At 41.7% G+C, this 16099-nt stretch overlaps 1 protein-coding gene across 2 annotated transcripts in view; it reads right to left on the bottom strand.

Annotated features, from left to right (window-relative positions):
• Nucleotides 1-1307: 1307 nt before the first annotated feature.
• The window catches only part of LOC132406057 (hydroxysteroid 11-beta-dehydrogenase 1-like protein), a 37988-nt gene continuing 23196 nt past the window's right edge, over nucleotides 1308-16099 (bottom strand). For both annotated transcript variants that reach the window (XM_059991244.1, XM_059991243.1), the window contains exons 3-7: nucleotides 15785-15896; nucleotides 13893-13984; nucleotides 10067-10160; nucleotides 6363-6528; nucleotides 1308-1693 (exon numbers count right to left, since the gene is read on the bottom strand). In XM_059991244.1, the coding sequence (XP_059847227.1) occupies nucleotides 1498-1693; nucleotides 6363-6528; nucleotides 10067-10160; nucleotides 13893-13984; nucleotides 15785-15896 (660 nt within the window). In that variant the 3' untranslated portion in view covers nucleotides 1308-1497. The remainder of the gene's footprint in view (nucleotides 1694-6362; nucleotides 6529-10066; nucleotides 10161-13892; nucleotides 13985-15784; nucleotides 15897-16099) is intronic.

Raw genomic sequence — 16099 nt, 5'->3', positions numbered from 1 at the left:
GGCTATGGGCCGGGTGCAGGTAAATTGGACTAGGCAGGAAAACAGGTCAGCACTGACTAGACAGCAGAACAACCTGTTTCTGAGCTGTAGTGCTCTATGACTCTATGATTCAGGATGTCAGCATCTGCAGTCTTATGTCTGGAGATTAATTTTTTGCAAGGCATTATTTTTAGTGATGTGATCACTCAACTGAAAGAGTTCCAATGCAAATTAGTTATTCTAACTTCTACCATCTGGTACTTGCATAAAACATTGCAGTTATGAGAAGACAAGTAATTGATTTAGTTGTTTATTTAGACCATAAGACAAGACAAAGGAGCAGAAGTTGGCCATTCAGCCCATCGAGTCTGCTCCGCCGTTTTATCATGAGCTGATCCGTTCTCCCATTTAGTCCCACTCCCCCACATTCTCACCAAAACTTTTTATTATTATGTTTTTTTCTTCCTCTCTGCTAGATTATCTATTGCATTGAAATGATGCTGCTAAGTTAACAAATTTCACGTCACATGCTGGTGATAATAAACCTAATTTTGATTCTCATACTTGTCCCGCTTGGTGGCGCGCTAATATCAGTGCCGGACTCCGGAGCGAAGGTTCCCGAGTTCGAATCCAAGTCGGGTTGAGCGTCGAGCTAGCAACTCTGCCTCGTAAAAACCAGAACAGCTTGCTACGGAAACACCGTCATGATGGTGCTCCGATAAGCCCACTGCCAAGTTAAGGTCTATTCTTCTTCTTCTTGATTCTGATACAGAAGCAGAATTAAACCATTTGGCCCTTCAAGTCTGTTCCACCATTTCATCATGGCATATCCAATTCCCTCTCAGTCCTGCTTTCTTCCTGTATCCCTTCATGGCTGGACTAATCAAGAATCTATCAAACTCTGCCTTAAATAAACACAACAACTTGGCCTCCAAAAGTAATATTTTCCACAGATTCACTACTCCCTGACTACAGAAATACCTCCTCATCTCCGTTCTAAATGGACTGTGCAAATTACAGTCCCATAATGTATTCTCATCTTAGATAAACATCCCTTGCTGTGTCACAGTGGAAATCCTATTTGCTTCATGAGTGGACATATAGGTTTTCGTTGGCTGTGACTCGTATGTTGAAGTACGGGCAAATTTATCCCAAGGAGACTACATGTGGATAAAACCAGAGTTTTTCCAAGAGATTTACCAGAATAGATGGAACAGGGTTCCAATCGATAACTTTCATGAGCATCATCCCCAATGATGTTCCTCCACTGTGTTCATAACATGGTGGAGTATGGGAATGTATTGCGAATAGATTAAAACCACTGGAGATAAAGTTTAAGCTATTTAATAAAAACATTCACGCCGTTAGATTATTAGAAATCTGTTTCAAGCTATTTGTTTGCAATGAGTGTACATGACACTTGAATACACTGGTCATTTGCCCTAGTTTTTGCTGTAAATTCCATTAATTTCCATATGGCAGGTTCTACGGCTCCTCAGCAACACAGAATAGTGATAGCTATTGTCCATCTTTTACCGGGTACATATTGTAAATCAGCGTGTCCCTCAGTTCATTGAACCATTCTCGGGTATACACTATCAACGCTATCCACGACGGGTGATAAACCACCCGTAGTCTGACAGCTCCTCCTTTGATGATGCTCAGTGCTGCTTCTGAGGCAGGAGAAGGACTGACTGTTAAAAGTCCCCGGGCTCTAAATGAAGAAGAGAAGAAGATAATCAGTGTGAAGATATGCACGTCACTCTGCTTCATTCCTAAAAAGAGAACATGTAATAGGTCCGAAAATAAAATGTTCCAGAAATCCCAAAGAAAACAAATTTGTTGGGAATATTCATCACATCGGACAGCTTCTATTAGAAATGAAACAAAAAAAAACAGTAAAGTAATCAAGCTTAAGTACTAATTCTGTTTCTCCCATTACTGCTGTTGAACTTTGAACAGATGCTGCCTGACCTGCTGGGATTCTGAGAATTTTTAAAATGTTTACATTTTGTAGAATAAGCGTCCAGCCTCACTATACTTCTTACAGTCTGAAAAAAAAATCTATTTATTTATTTATTTTTTTATAAATTTCTACAATGCAACAACAAAAAAAGTAAAGAAAGAAGTTTATACAGTGCAAAACAAACATGTCAAATGTACAGTTCATAACAGTTAAGGAAAAGCACCCATGGTAGAATTGTATAAAGTTATTTACCACCCCATCCTCCCACTACCCAACTGCAAGCCACCGTACGATAAATGGAAAAGTTAATCAGAACTTTTATCACCACAGAGCTGTATTTATAAAAAGAAAGTACATTGCCTACTACCTGAGCTATAATATGTTTACACATTAAAAAAACATGTAAATCTTAACCGAAAGAAGCTGGAAGTAAGGAATTTAAATGCAAAAGAAAAAGAGGGATGAACCCTTAATCTAAATGGGAATTATGAAAATATTCAAGAAAAGGTCTCCATCGTGGTTCTATCGTGATATTAGTCCCTGTTGCGACAAGTGTAAAGGGGGCGAGGTTTCCCTTATTCATATGTACTGGGCTTGTCCTAGCTTGGAGAAATTCTGGAGAGATGTCTTTTTAACTTTATCCCATATACTTAATTGCTATTTGGAACCTAATCCTCTGATGGCTCTTTTTGGCACCTCGGGAGAAGTTAACACACATCTGAGTCCGACTAAATGCCGTATATTGTCTTTCGCCTCTCTTTTGGCCAGAAATGCAGTCCTTCTTAGGTGGAGAGATGTTGCCCCACCCACTCATGCTCAATGTCCTGCTTAGACCTTGAAAAGATTCATTATTCACTTCTTAATTCAGACATAAAGTCATGTAACATTCTGACTGTTGATTTTATGATTTTAGTAAATAGATTTTCATAAAATTCTATTGCATTTCTCTTTTCCCCTGTATATACCTGCAAGAATATGAATCGTAAGATACTATATAGTGACAAATAGACACGTTGATAATGTTTACTTTGATACAGGTAGATGGTCACATTGTCATAGAAAACTACAGAATAGCAATGGGATGATTCACCCTGTCATTGACCAACGGGCAAACCCAATATGTTAATGACATCTTCCATCACTTGGCCTGTAGCTTCCAGTGCCTAGGCAATCCGATGCTTGTCCAGACAACCCCTCTGATCTGCTTCCAAAATCTCCACTCTATCAAAGCTTTCTAGGTACTCGCCACTTTTCAGATGAAAAAGTACCCCAGATCCCCTGTAGATCTCTTACACTAAATCTAAAGTACGTCATATAGTTTTATTCATCCCTGAGAAGGGGGAAATACTCCTGCAGCCTGCTAGGGCATTTTTGGGGTTAGTACATGTCATTAAGAACTTCAGCAACTAACTTCAGCCACCAATCTTCAAATCTGAATATTAACTGTATTGAACTGAATTTTTTTTTACATCCTTCACATACATGAGGAGTAAAATCCTTTACGTCTTTGACTAAGTGTGCAATACTAATTTGTAATAAATAGTATGTACAACAGGGCAGTCAATATAGCATAGAAATACGATTATGTTACCGTGAATTAATCAGTCTGATGGCCTGGCGAAAGAAACTGTTCCAGAGCCTGTTGGTCCTGGCTTCTATGCTACGGTGCCATTTCCCAGATAGTAGCAGCTGGAACAGTTTATGGTTGGGGTGACTGGGGTCCCCAATGATCCTCTTGGCTCTTTTTACACACCTGTCACTGTAAATGTCCTGAGTAGTGGGAAGTTCACATCTACAGATGCGCTAGGCTGTCCGCATCACTCTCTGCAGAGCCCTGTGATTAAGGAAGCATAGTTCCTATACCAGGCAGTTATGCAACCAATCAGGATGCTCTCAACTGTGCCCCTGTAGAAAGTCCTTAGGATTTGGGACTCATGCCAAACTTCTTCAACCATTTGAGGTGAAAGAGATGCTGTTGTGCTTTTTTCACCACACAGCCGGTTTGTCAGACCACGTGAGCTCCTCAGTGATGTGTATGCCGAGGAACTTAAAGCTGTTCACCTTCTCAACCCAGGAACCGTTGATGTCAATAGGGATTAGCCCGACTCCATTCCTCCTGTAATCCACAACAAGCTCCTTTGTTTTTGTGACTTTGAGGGAGAGGTTGTTTTCTTGACACCACTGTGTCAAGGTGATGACTTCCTGCCTAAAGGCTGCCTCATTATTATTTAAGATAAGGTCAATCAATGTAATATCATCAGCAAATTTGATTAGCAGATTGGAGTTGTGGGTGGTGACACCATGGGTATACAGAGAATAAAGGAGGGGGCTTAGGACACAGCCCTGAGGGGCTCCTGTGTTGAGGGTCAGAGGGGCAGAGATGAGGGAGCCCACTCTTAGCATCTGCCAACAATCTGACAGGAAGCCCAGGTTAGAGTTAGTAAGTAATGGGCATGCAATGATGGCACCAAAAGCATTGCTACACTTGGGAGCTGCCCACAGCTGATCCTTGGACTGTGCTGGTTATTGAAAGAAATGCCACATTCCACATTCCCATGTTTTGTTGTATAAGTGACTAATAAAGCTAATCAGTGTAGGTTGATAACTTGGTTATGAAGACATATAGGATGCTGGCCTTCATTATTTTGAGTATTAAATACATGAGCATGGAGATTATCTCCAATATTTTTAAACATTTTCTGCCATTCAGGTCTCCACATAGTTGGAAAGATGTCATAACACTGGAGAGGATGCAGAGAAGATGCTGCCTGGGTTGGAGTATTTTAGCTACGAGGAAACTCCTGAGAACTTAGGCTTGTTTTCCCTGGAAGAGATTAAGAAAGGAAATGACTATAGAATTATGAGAGCAAAAGATCAAGTAGACTGTGTTGTCACGTGAACAAAGTCACCAGCGAGAAGTACTGGTAGCTGTGAAGTGGTCTTTTTATTCGGCAAAATGAGACAGCAGATTAAATTTTAAATGTAGCTCTGAACAATGGGTTTCTGAGAGCCATGAATCACATTCAATGGGGAGACCAGGCAGTGCTGATTAAAATTAATTTGCGTGTCTGTGGTGTGGGTGCAAAGCCGGAGGTGAGTAGGTTGTGAGTAGTTCAAAGGAATGATTGTGGATGCATTGTAAATATGGAATTGTCCTTTGATCTTTAGCACATAAAATGTCATGAAGCATTGGGTTGAGTAGGCCTATTCCTCCAAACAGGGTCTCAATATGACGCCTGCTGTGTCTCATTTTGCCAAGTAAAGAGACCGCTTCATATCTACCAGTACTTCTCTTTGGTGACTTTGTTCACACAACACACCCTACTTGATCCTTTGCTCTCAATTCTATATACCTCAGTCATGTCCTCTCTTAACCTCTTCTATGGAAAACAAGCCTGGGTTCTCAGGTTTTTCCTCATAGCTAAAAAGCTTCAACCCAGGCAGCATCTTTTCCAGTGTTATCACACCTTTCCAATAGTGTGGAGATCTGATGTTTAAAAATATAGAAGATAATCTCCATGCTTATGTACTTAGTATCCAAAATAGTGGCCAGCATCCTATATGTCTTCATAACCAAGTTATCGCCCTACACTGATCAGCTTTATTTGTCACGTGCATCAAAACAGGGAAATGTGGGATGTGGCATTTATTTCAATGACCCACACAATCTGAGGATCTGCTGTGGGCAGCTCCCAAGTGTGGTCACGCCTCTAGTGCCATCTTAGCATGCCCATAACTTACTAATTCTAACCTGGACGTCTCTGGACCATGGGAGGAAACCAGAGTACCCAGAGGAAACGCTCAGTCATGGGGAGAGCATACGTGTTCCTTAAAGACAGTGGCAGAATTCAAGCCAAGTCACTGATGCTATAACCTTTTATGCAAACAACACCACAATGTGTGCTGCCACCTTCAGAATCTTTGGGCACATAAGGTCTCTTTGTTCCTCAATACTCCCTAGGACCTTACTGTTCATTGTACTTCCCCCGGCCTTGCTAATTCTGCCAAAACCCATCACCACACATTTACCAGAATTAAACTCCATCTGCCATTTCCCAGTCCATTTCACTATTACATTAATACTGCCCTATCACCTAAGACTACCCTCCATACTGTCAACTCATTGGCAGAGGAGATAAGAAGCAAGGGTGTAGAATTAAGGTAATTGGCAAAAGAACTAAATGAGATGGATATATTTTTTAAATAGCACTATATTAGAGACTACAATGTTGAGACAAATGTGGATCCGATCAAAAAAGTTGAATCATCACTTGAAAGGAAATAAAAAATCCTGGGTTATGTGGAAAGTAGGGAGGAAGAAGTTGCTTTTACATGTGGCCAATACAACCTCCTTCCCTGCTGTAATATGTCTGTGAATTCGTGATTTCCATCTACTTGCTCTCATTAACAATCCCACCTGATTTTCTCCATGGCTGCCTCAGTGTCAATCAGTCCGAGGATGCACAGAGTGATTGATACATTCTTCTTCTGCATCATGAGCTCGAGGTGCAGGGAGTTGAAGAATCCATCCAAAGCAAACTTAGAGGCCGAGTATGAAGTTACATAAGGGTGGGGAATCTTGCCTGTTGAGAAGCAGAACTGTAAGTTAGTTACACAGTTCAATTTCATACAATGATTCTACTGGTCCTCTACCTCCAGCCAATGGCCCACTCAAACCGGGAACCTAAACAGCGTGTGACTACTTAATACACAGGGAGATGAGAGTGGTGAAAAGCCATCAAAGCTGAACTTGCCATTTATTTATTCATGTGAACATGCTTCCAACAACACAGAGTGGCATAAAGTATATATGTTACTAGCAATCTACCGAAACTAGTGATCTCCCTTTGCCAAATTCAGTCATTGATTTTGGAATGGAAACACCTGATAAACCATTAACAGTACCTAGTTTATTGGGTGTTATCTACCAGCTTATTGAAAATGCATTCACTTTACAGCTATCCTTTAAGGAGAGAAATTTGGTGTCTGATCAGTCTACTCTTTGCATGCCTCCAAATTCACATCAACGTGATTGATTCAGTTGACTCCCAGACTGGGAAATCAAAGACAACTGGAAATAGTCTTATAAATAGACTTTGACAAAATACATCTACAGGAATCAAGAATTGAATGATTATTTATACTTATGATTGGGAAGCTAAGTACAGCTCCAGATCCATATTCAAATATAATGGGAAAGTCTACAAAAAGTAATAGATACAGTAATGGAAAAGCCCTTCCAACATTAAGCCTGTCTACAGGGAGCACTGACACAAGAAGGCAGTATCCATTAGCAAGGAAACGCACCATCTAGGTCATGTTCCCTTCTTACTGATGCCACTGGGAAGGAGGTATAGGAGCCTTAGGACCCAGACCACTGAATTCAGAAACAGTTATTACCATCAACCATCAGTCTCCTGAATCAGTATGGATGATGTCACTCACCTCAACACCAAACTAATTCAACAACCTATGGACTCACTTTCAGGGACTCTGCAATTCATATTCTTAATATGATTTATTAATTATATCATTTATTATTAGTAGTAATTTTTTGGTATTTGTACAGTTTGTCTTTTTTTTTGCACATTGGTTGTTTGGTCATCTTTAACGTCTGCAGTTTTTCATTGATTCTGTCGTGTTTCTTTGTGTCTACTGTGAATGCTTGTAAGAAAATGAACTCCAGAGTAGCAACATATGTGGTGACATATTCTGTTTGTGCTTTGATAATAAATGTACTTAGAACTTTGCGGATCAATGATCAACTTTAATTGCCACACACATTTACATGTATCAGGAATTTACTGTGGCGTGTTGATGCGACAAGTGACAAAAAATAACATTCAACAAAGTAATTACATTAAAATTAAAGTTAGAGATGAACTAATTAATTTATTTTTACTTGTTGAGATACTGCATTGAACAGGCCCTTCCAGTACCTCAAACCGCACTGACAACAACCCCCTGATTTAATCCCGGCCTAATGACGGGGCAATTTATAATGACCAATTACCCTGCCGACCCTGTATGTCTTTGGAACACTCCAGAGGAAACACACACGATCATGAGGACAATGTTCAATCTTACATACAGTGGTCAGGAATTGAATCAAGGTCACGGGTACTGTTGTACTAACTACTCACCAGGAGTTGGGCTATTGTGCCATCCCTCAAATACAGATATGGAAACATAGAAAACCTACAGCACAATACAGGCCCTTCAGCCCATAAAGTTGAGCCAAACATATCCCTACCTTAGAAATTACTAGTGTAACCCCCTGGGTCACCTCAGGCTCGCTCAGCTCGTTTCCGTCTAGGGGGAGCAGACTTCGGCCCCGCCAAACTGGGTAATCAGCTGTTGTGGATGCTGTGTGATGTCCCCGCCTCACCCAAAAACAGACAGTACACCATAAGCGATTAAATGAGTACAATTTATAAAGGTTACTATAACTAAGTGATTAATAACGATACAGTACATATGAAGAAAAAAATAAAGAAAAGGCGCCAAACTTATCAAAGTCCAAACCACTTCGTGCACAACCATTGGAGCTCAATTACTGAAGTCTTCTGGCCACCATTCGATCCCCTCTGAACTCCTCGACTCGCAGCTTAGGACCATCCGAAGTGGTCAACCAAGCACATCTAGCTTCATCTCCTTTCCTCGGAGTACCTCCTGGCCTCGGACCCCCACTTGGGGTCCGTTCCTCGCCCAGCTTACAGCATCGCATCCTCTCTCCCTCACCCCCTCGTGCCGATCTCCCCAAAAGCCCGCCAACAATAGCTTACAGACTCAGAAGAAAGAACAACATTAATCCCAATTGGTTTACAAAGGAATACAATTCTCGTTATCAGTAAATTTTAACCCAAACAAGCTTCCAGCACTCTCTCGCAACAAAGAAGCATTCCTGCTTTTAACAAAACAAATAAGCCATTTTGATTACATACACGGTAACAAAGAAAAAAGAAGATACCCCCTTTACACTAGGGTTACCCATAGCCCTCTATTTTTCTAACCTCCATGTACCTGTCCATAAGTCTCTTGAAAGACCCTGTTGTATCCACCTCCACCACTGTTGCTGGCAGCCCATTCCACGCACTCACCACTCTCTGAGTAAAAAACTTATCCTGACATCTCCTCTGTACCTACTCCCCCCAGTACCTTAAACCTGTGTCCTCTTGTGGCAACCATTTCAGCCCTGGGAAAAAGCCTCTGACTATCCACACGATCAATGTCTGTCATCATCTTATACACCTCTCTCAGGTCACCTCTCATCCTTCGTTGCTCCAAGGAGAAAAGGCCAAGTTCGCTCAACCTATTCGCATAAGGCATGCTCCCCAATCCAGGCAACATCCTTGAAAATCTCCTCTGCACCCTTTTTATGGCTTCCATGTCCTTCCTGTAGTGAGGCGACCAGAATTGAGCACAGTACTCCAAGTGGGGTCTGACCAGGATCCTATATAGCTGCAACATTACCTCTCGGCTCCTAAATTCAATTCCAAGATTGATGAAGGCCAATACACCGTATGCCTTGTTAACCACAGAGTCAACTTGCACAGCTGCTTTGAGCGTCCTATGGACTTGGACCCCAAGATCCCTCTGATCCTCGACACTGTCAAGAGTCTTATCATTAATACTATATTCTGCCATCATATTTGACCTACCAAAATGAACCACCTCACACTTATTAGTCACTTATCAGTAACTCCATCTGTCACTTATCAGCCCAGTTTTGCATCCTATCAATTTACCACTGTAACTTCTGACAGCCCTCCACACTATCCACAACACCTCCAACCTTTGTGTCATCAGCAAACTTACTAACCCATCTCTCCACTTCCTCATCCAGGTCATTTATGAAAATCACGAAGAGTAAGGGTCCCAGAACAGATCCCTGAGGCACTCCACTGGTGACTGACCTCCATGCAGAATATGACCTGTCTACAACCACTCTTTGCCTTCTGTGGGCAAGCCAGTTCTGGATCCACAAAGAAATGTCCCCTTGGATCCCATGCCTCCTTACTTTTTAGAGCAAGTGAGAAGGTTTTAGGCAGAACAGGGGTTCTCAGGGGAAAAAATGCAGTGCAGGTGGTAATGAAAAGAGAATTCCAGCCAAAATCCTACCGCAAAGGGAGGAGACGACAATAATCGATCCATTGGTTTTGGTTAATGTAGGCAGTGCAGCAGCTGTCATCTGGACATAGCTCAGAAAATTCACCTGAAATGTTCAAGGAGAAATAACTCAAAATTAAAACTCCAACAAAACAAGTTAGAAAACACATGGATATCATGTTGAAGTTGTACAGTACAAGACATTGTTAAGGCCTAATTTGGAGTACTGTGTGGAGTTTCCATCATCTGCCTACAAGACAGACGTAAATAAGGTTGAAAGTGTACAGAGAAATTTTACAAGGAAGTTGCCAGGACTGGAGTTATAAGGAAAGACTGAATAGGATAGAATTTTATTCCTTGGAAATTAGAAGATCGAGAGGAGATTTGATAGAGGAACAAAAAATTGTGAGGGGTATAGATAGTGTAAATGCAAGCAGGCTTTTTTCCACTGAGGTTGGGTGGGACTACATTCAGAGGTCATGAGTTATGGGTGAAAGGTGAAAAGATTAAGGGGACCATGAGGGGAAACTTGTTCACTCAGAGACTCATGAAAGTGTGGAGCATGCTACCAGCACAAGTGGTGCATGCGAGTTCAAGACGTTTGGATAGGTACATGGGATGGTAAGGTTATGCAAGGCTATCCCAGTGCAGGCCAATGGAAGTTGGCAGTTTAAATGGGTAGGCACGGACTAGATGGGCTGAAGGTCCTGATTCTGTGCTGTATTTTTCTATGACTCTATCTCCCAATCTGCCTTGTTGTGGCCATGTGAACTTTGTCTCTTTCTCTGTAATGGTAGTGGATTAGAACTCTTTAGAAACAGACATGCACCCAAAATAAAGGACAATGATAATGCCATCATTGGAGCTCATTTAAGTTAAAAGGTGGTGACTTCATGCCTCATTAAATTTGCCTCAGACTGACAACCTAAGTGAAGTACTGAAGATGTGCTGGTTAGCGAGAGGTGCAGTATAATGCAAAGTAGCTTTAGGTAGAAACTTTAGAACAGGGGTTCCCAACCCTTTTTATGCCATGGACCCCTACCATTAACTGAGGGGTCTGTGGATCCCAGGTTGGAAACCCCTGCTCATTCACTTTATCAGGACAAACACTTTTTTGAAGATATTTCTTCCCAAAGCCCCAGCCCCAGCCCCTGCTGATTTGGAGAAGACAAAAATCTGGGGTTGGTGTTTCATGATAAACTCTTGATTACACTCTTGTTCCCTGAACCTGGAAGATCTGATGAGTGCATGCCAACCATTCTACTTACCAAGAGAGTGCTCCTCAGTGATTCTGACTGCAGTTTATGTACTGCCAAAAGCTGATGTTATTCAGGCACCAGAGATATTAAATCCTGCTATCACCAATCAAGAAACAGCTTATCCCGAAACCTTTCAAATCATAGTCATGGACGTCAATCAGGCTTGTTTGAATGAACCTCTGCCCAATTATCATCAACATATAACCTGCAGCACCTGGGGTCCCAAGATACTTGACCACTGCTATTCTGCAATAATACCTACTGATCCATGCCTAGACCACATTTCAGGAAATCTGATCACTTGGCAGTCCTCTGCATACAGGCAGAGGCTAAAGAGCAAGGCTCCAGAGATCAAATCAACAAAGAGGTGGTCGCAGGAGGCAGGGATCGTGGGAATGCTTCGAGTTCATAGACTGAGCTGTCTCAAAGGACTCAGAGGTTCTGAATGAATACTCCACAGTTGTCACAGACTTATGAAACAACAGGCGTAGATGAGTGCGTCCCCACAAGATCATTCAGAGATTTCCCCAGTCAGAAGTTGTGGATGAACTATGAGATCCACGCTGAGGGCCACATCAGTGGTATTCAAGTCTTGTGACCAAGTAAGGTACAAGAGGTCCAGGTACAATCTCCGGAAAACCATCTCATGTGTCGAGTGGTAATTCCAACCAAACTTGAATCACTGAAGGATGCTTGCTATTGCCTTCTTCTGGGCAGTGTCTTTACAAGATGGGTGACCCCAGCCATTGTCAATATTCTTCAGAGATTATCAGCTTGGCGTCAGTGGTTGCATAACCAGGACTTGTGATACACACCCACTGCTTATACGACCATTCACCACCTGCTCCCAGGGCTTCACATGACCCTGATCTAGGGCTAAGGAGGTGCAATACCTTGCCCAAGGGTGACTTGAATGTTAGCGGAGGGAAGGCATGCCTTACACCACACAATAAACAGTAATAGAATGCAAAATAAAGTCTAAAAGACAGTGCAGTGCTTGTAAACAATAAAGTGCATAAGGTAGTAAAAACCTAAGGGGCAACTTCTTTGATAGGTTCTTGATTAGTAAGGGCATCAAATGTTATGGGGAGAAAGCAGGAGAATGGGGTTGAGATGGATAATAAGTCAGCCATGATGGAATGGCAGAGAAGACTCAATGGGCTGAATGGCCATTTTAATTTCTATTCCTATTCCCATTCTGACATGTCAGTCCATGGCTTCTCTCAGGATGAAGGAGTAACACCTTATATTCTGTCTATGTACCCTCCAAACTGATAGCATGAATATTAACTTCTCTGTCTGGTAATTTCCCCCCTCCCCCTTCCCTCTGCTTTTATCCCTCACTCTTGACTCTTACCTCTTCTCTTGCCTCTTCACCACCTCCCTCTGGTGTCCTCCTTCTTCCCTCCCCCTCCCCATCCACTTTCCTCTCCTATCAGATCCCATCAGATTCCTTCTTCTCCAGCCCCCTGTTTTTCATTTCCGTAGATGCTGCCTGACCTGCTGAGCTCCTTCAGCATTCTGTGTGTGTTGCTTTATTCAACTCAATCTGATTAGTTTCCTTCTTTCTTCCTCATTTATCCATCAATTCCCTTTCGGGAATGAGCTGGTCCAATGGCTTAGGATCTTCTTATCCAAGTAACACTATATCACAGTACATTTCCATTTCCTATTCCTCCTTTCCTCTATTAGTAAGGCTTCAGTGTTCCCATGGCACTGTCTGAAGAACAGGACAGTACCCGATGTCTCGACCAATATTTATCCTCCCAATAAAATTATACCATCAGTAATCCATCTCTGCTTGTTGGAAGATTGTTGACTCAATTGATTTTCTACCTGACAAAATACCGACATTTCATTGTGATGATGGGAGGCTGTAAAAAGTACTACAGACATGGTTCTTCCTTCATTCAGAGAGCAAGGGAATGTTCTCAAAAACTGGCGCAGTTCAGAGTAAGACAGTAGTGGATGTTAGGAACTGGATCATGTTGCACCAAGGTGCAGTCTTCTGCAATTGTCCAGAATTCTCAATATTCGGGCAAGCATGTTAATTCATCAGGCACTGTCCCTTTGCTCTGATCAAGTCTGCAAAGGATCAATCGCAGGATTCTGCAGAGAATGGTTCGGACAGCACAGCACATCAATAGATGTGAACGTCCCACTATCCAGGACGTTTACAGAGACAGGTGCGTAAAAAGGGCCCAAAGGATCATTGGGGACCCCAGTCACCTCAACCACAAACTATTCCAACTGCTACCTTCTAGGAAACAGTACTGTAGCATTAAAGCCAGGAACAACAGGCACCAGGACAGCTTCTTCCACCAGACCATCAGACTGATTAATACATGCTGATACAATTGTATTTCTGTACTATATTGACTGTCCTGTTGTGCATACTATTTATTACAGCTTACCATTAATTGCACATTGCACATTTAGATGGAGATGTAACATAAAGATTTTTACTCCTCGCGTATGTGAAGGATGTAAGAAATAAAGTCAATTCAATTCAATTTCCAAATTTCAGTGCAAGTTCCCTCACAGAAGTAATTTAATTTTCGACAGTGTCAAACACTTACTTGTATCATCCAGTTCGTTAGCTCAGCATTCCCATTCCACATGTCGAAAGGATCATTTCCAATGTGATTCAAAACCAAATAGTCCAGAGAACCTGGGAAAACAGGGAATGAATAAACTCGTCCGTTGTGACGATTGCCCCACTGAACCACTTCTTTCCAGGTTCCAAATTCTTGCACGCTGTTCCTAATCCTTGCTAAGTTCAAAGCTCCATCCAACATCTTTCACTGCAATTACCCTATCCAAGTTATGCCCCTAGCCCTGGATGTGATCAATGTTTGTCACAAACACCTTACATAAGATCCTACTTCCATATTTAAGGTAAACAAAGATAATTAACCAGAATAGGAGGAATCTGGACAACCCTGGTGAAGAAATATGCCTTTGGCCATTGGTGTCTCCTGGCCATTGGATTTCATAGAAACATTTCGAATATTGAAAGGGTTTGAACAGAGTAGATGTGGAAAGGCTGTTTCCCCTGGTGGGTAAGTCCAGGACAAGGAGCCACAGTCTTAGAATTAGAGGGTACCCATTTGAAAGACAAAGATGAGGAGTTTTTTCTTTAGCCAGAGGGTCATGGATTTATGGAATTTGTTGCCACATGCAGCTGTGGAGGACCGATCATTGAGAGTGTTTAAAGAGGAGATTGATAGGTATCTAATTAGTCAGAGTATCAAGGGACATGGGGGAAAAAGCCAGAAACTGGAACTGGGTGGGAGAATAATTTAGCTCACGGTGGAGTGGCGGAGCAGATTCGATGAGCCAAATGGCCTACTTCTGCTCCTTTGTCTTGTGATCGTGATTTTGCATTAATTGTGCAGCATCATTTTGGCATTCCCTGGAATGGTCTTGGTTTGATCTGGGTGGATCGTCTGCAGCAATCTGGGCCTTTCTGTATGTATCATGCTCTATGTGCTTTGTGCCAAGTGTATTTGTCCCAATTAAAGGCAATAACGCAAAGCATGAAGGGACTGCTATTGGTGCACTAGGACAATTCCCACATATTTCAGTCAATGGATTTAAATATGGGGACAACAGTGCAATAGGTCACTATCACCATCACACTTGTTTAGCCCCTTTGTCCAGTTTCTGGACCATAGAGACAGAGAACGTCATGGCTTCACAAGGTCTCGGAATGGTTACTGCACAGAATAAAGCCATTAAGCCCATCAAGTACAAAATGGTTCTGTAAAACCTAGACTCACTCCCCATTCATTTCACATACTTATCCAGCTCCATTTTAAACATTACCATCAAATACGACTTCATTACCACTTCAGTCACATTATTAAAATCAGATTAGAATCAGGTTTACTTTCACTGACGTACTGCATGTTGTGAAATGTGTTTTGCAGCATCAGCACTGTGCAATACATAAAAAACTGTAAAATACTGAAAATATACAGTATATATAAAAATATAATATTAAATTAAAATTGAAAAGTAGTGGAAAAAGCTGTTCCTAAAATGTTGATCCACTCTTTTCATTGTGTCCAAGGCAGTTCTTTGGAAGAACTCTAGAGGAAGCATATAATTAAGGTAGTTAAGGTAGTGAAGGTGCAGAAAGATTCACGAGGATGTCTGGGACTCAAAGTCTAGAGTTATTAGGAGAGACTGGAAGAACCAGAATTGTTTTCCCTGAAATGGAGGACACTGAGCAGCGATTTTATTGACTATAAAGTCATGAATGGATGATCCCAGGATAGGAAAAACTACAACCAGGGGCATAGGCATAGGTGTAAGGTCATTAAAACACTCTCATTGGTTTTATTTCTCCTTTTGAAACTTAGCATCAAACATTGTTTCCTTTCTGCTTACTGTAATCTGCTGCAGAGAGGCAGAAGAAAATAGATCTCCTAATCTACTTTCACAAGGATTAGAGTTAAACATTTACCTAGCTTCTCCAGGGCGAATTGCACCACTTGATCTGCGCTCTTTGGATCAGACATATCAGCAGAGAATGAGTAGACTTTCTTAGCACCTAGTTGCAGACACTTTTCCTCCACCTTTCAAACAAAATGTTCAGACTGATTAAAGATTTCGGCTATAAGCTTACAACATAAGCAAATCAGGCTACCACCAGTTCAGCCTCAATTGTACTCATTCGTCAAGTTGAGCTATTAACCTCAGCACATTAGATCATAAGATACAGGATCAGAATTAGGCCATTTGGTCCATCAAATCTGCTCCACCATTTCATCGTGGCTGA

This window comes from Hypanus sabinus, chromosome 16, assembly GCF_030144855.1.
Source record: "Hypanus sabinus isolate sHypSab1 chromosome 16, sHypSab1.hap1, whole genome shotgun sequence".
Taxonomy (NCBI): Eukaryota; Metazoa; Chordata; class Chondrichthyes; order Myliobatiformes; family Dasyatidae; genus Hypanus; species Hypanus sabinus.
The sequence above is the reverse complement of the archived record's forward strand: the minus strand, read 5'-3'. Positions and strand labels throughout refer to the sequence as shown.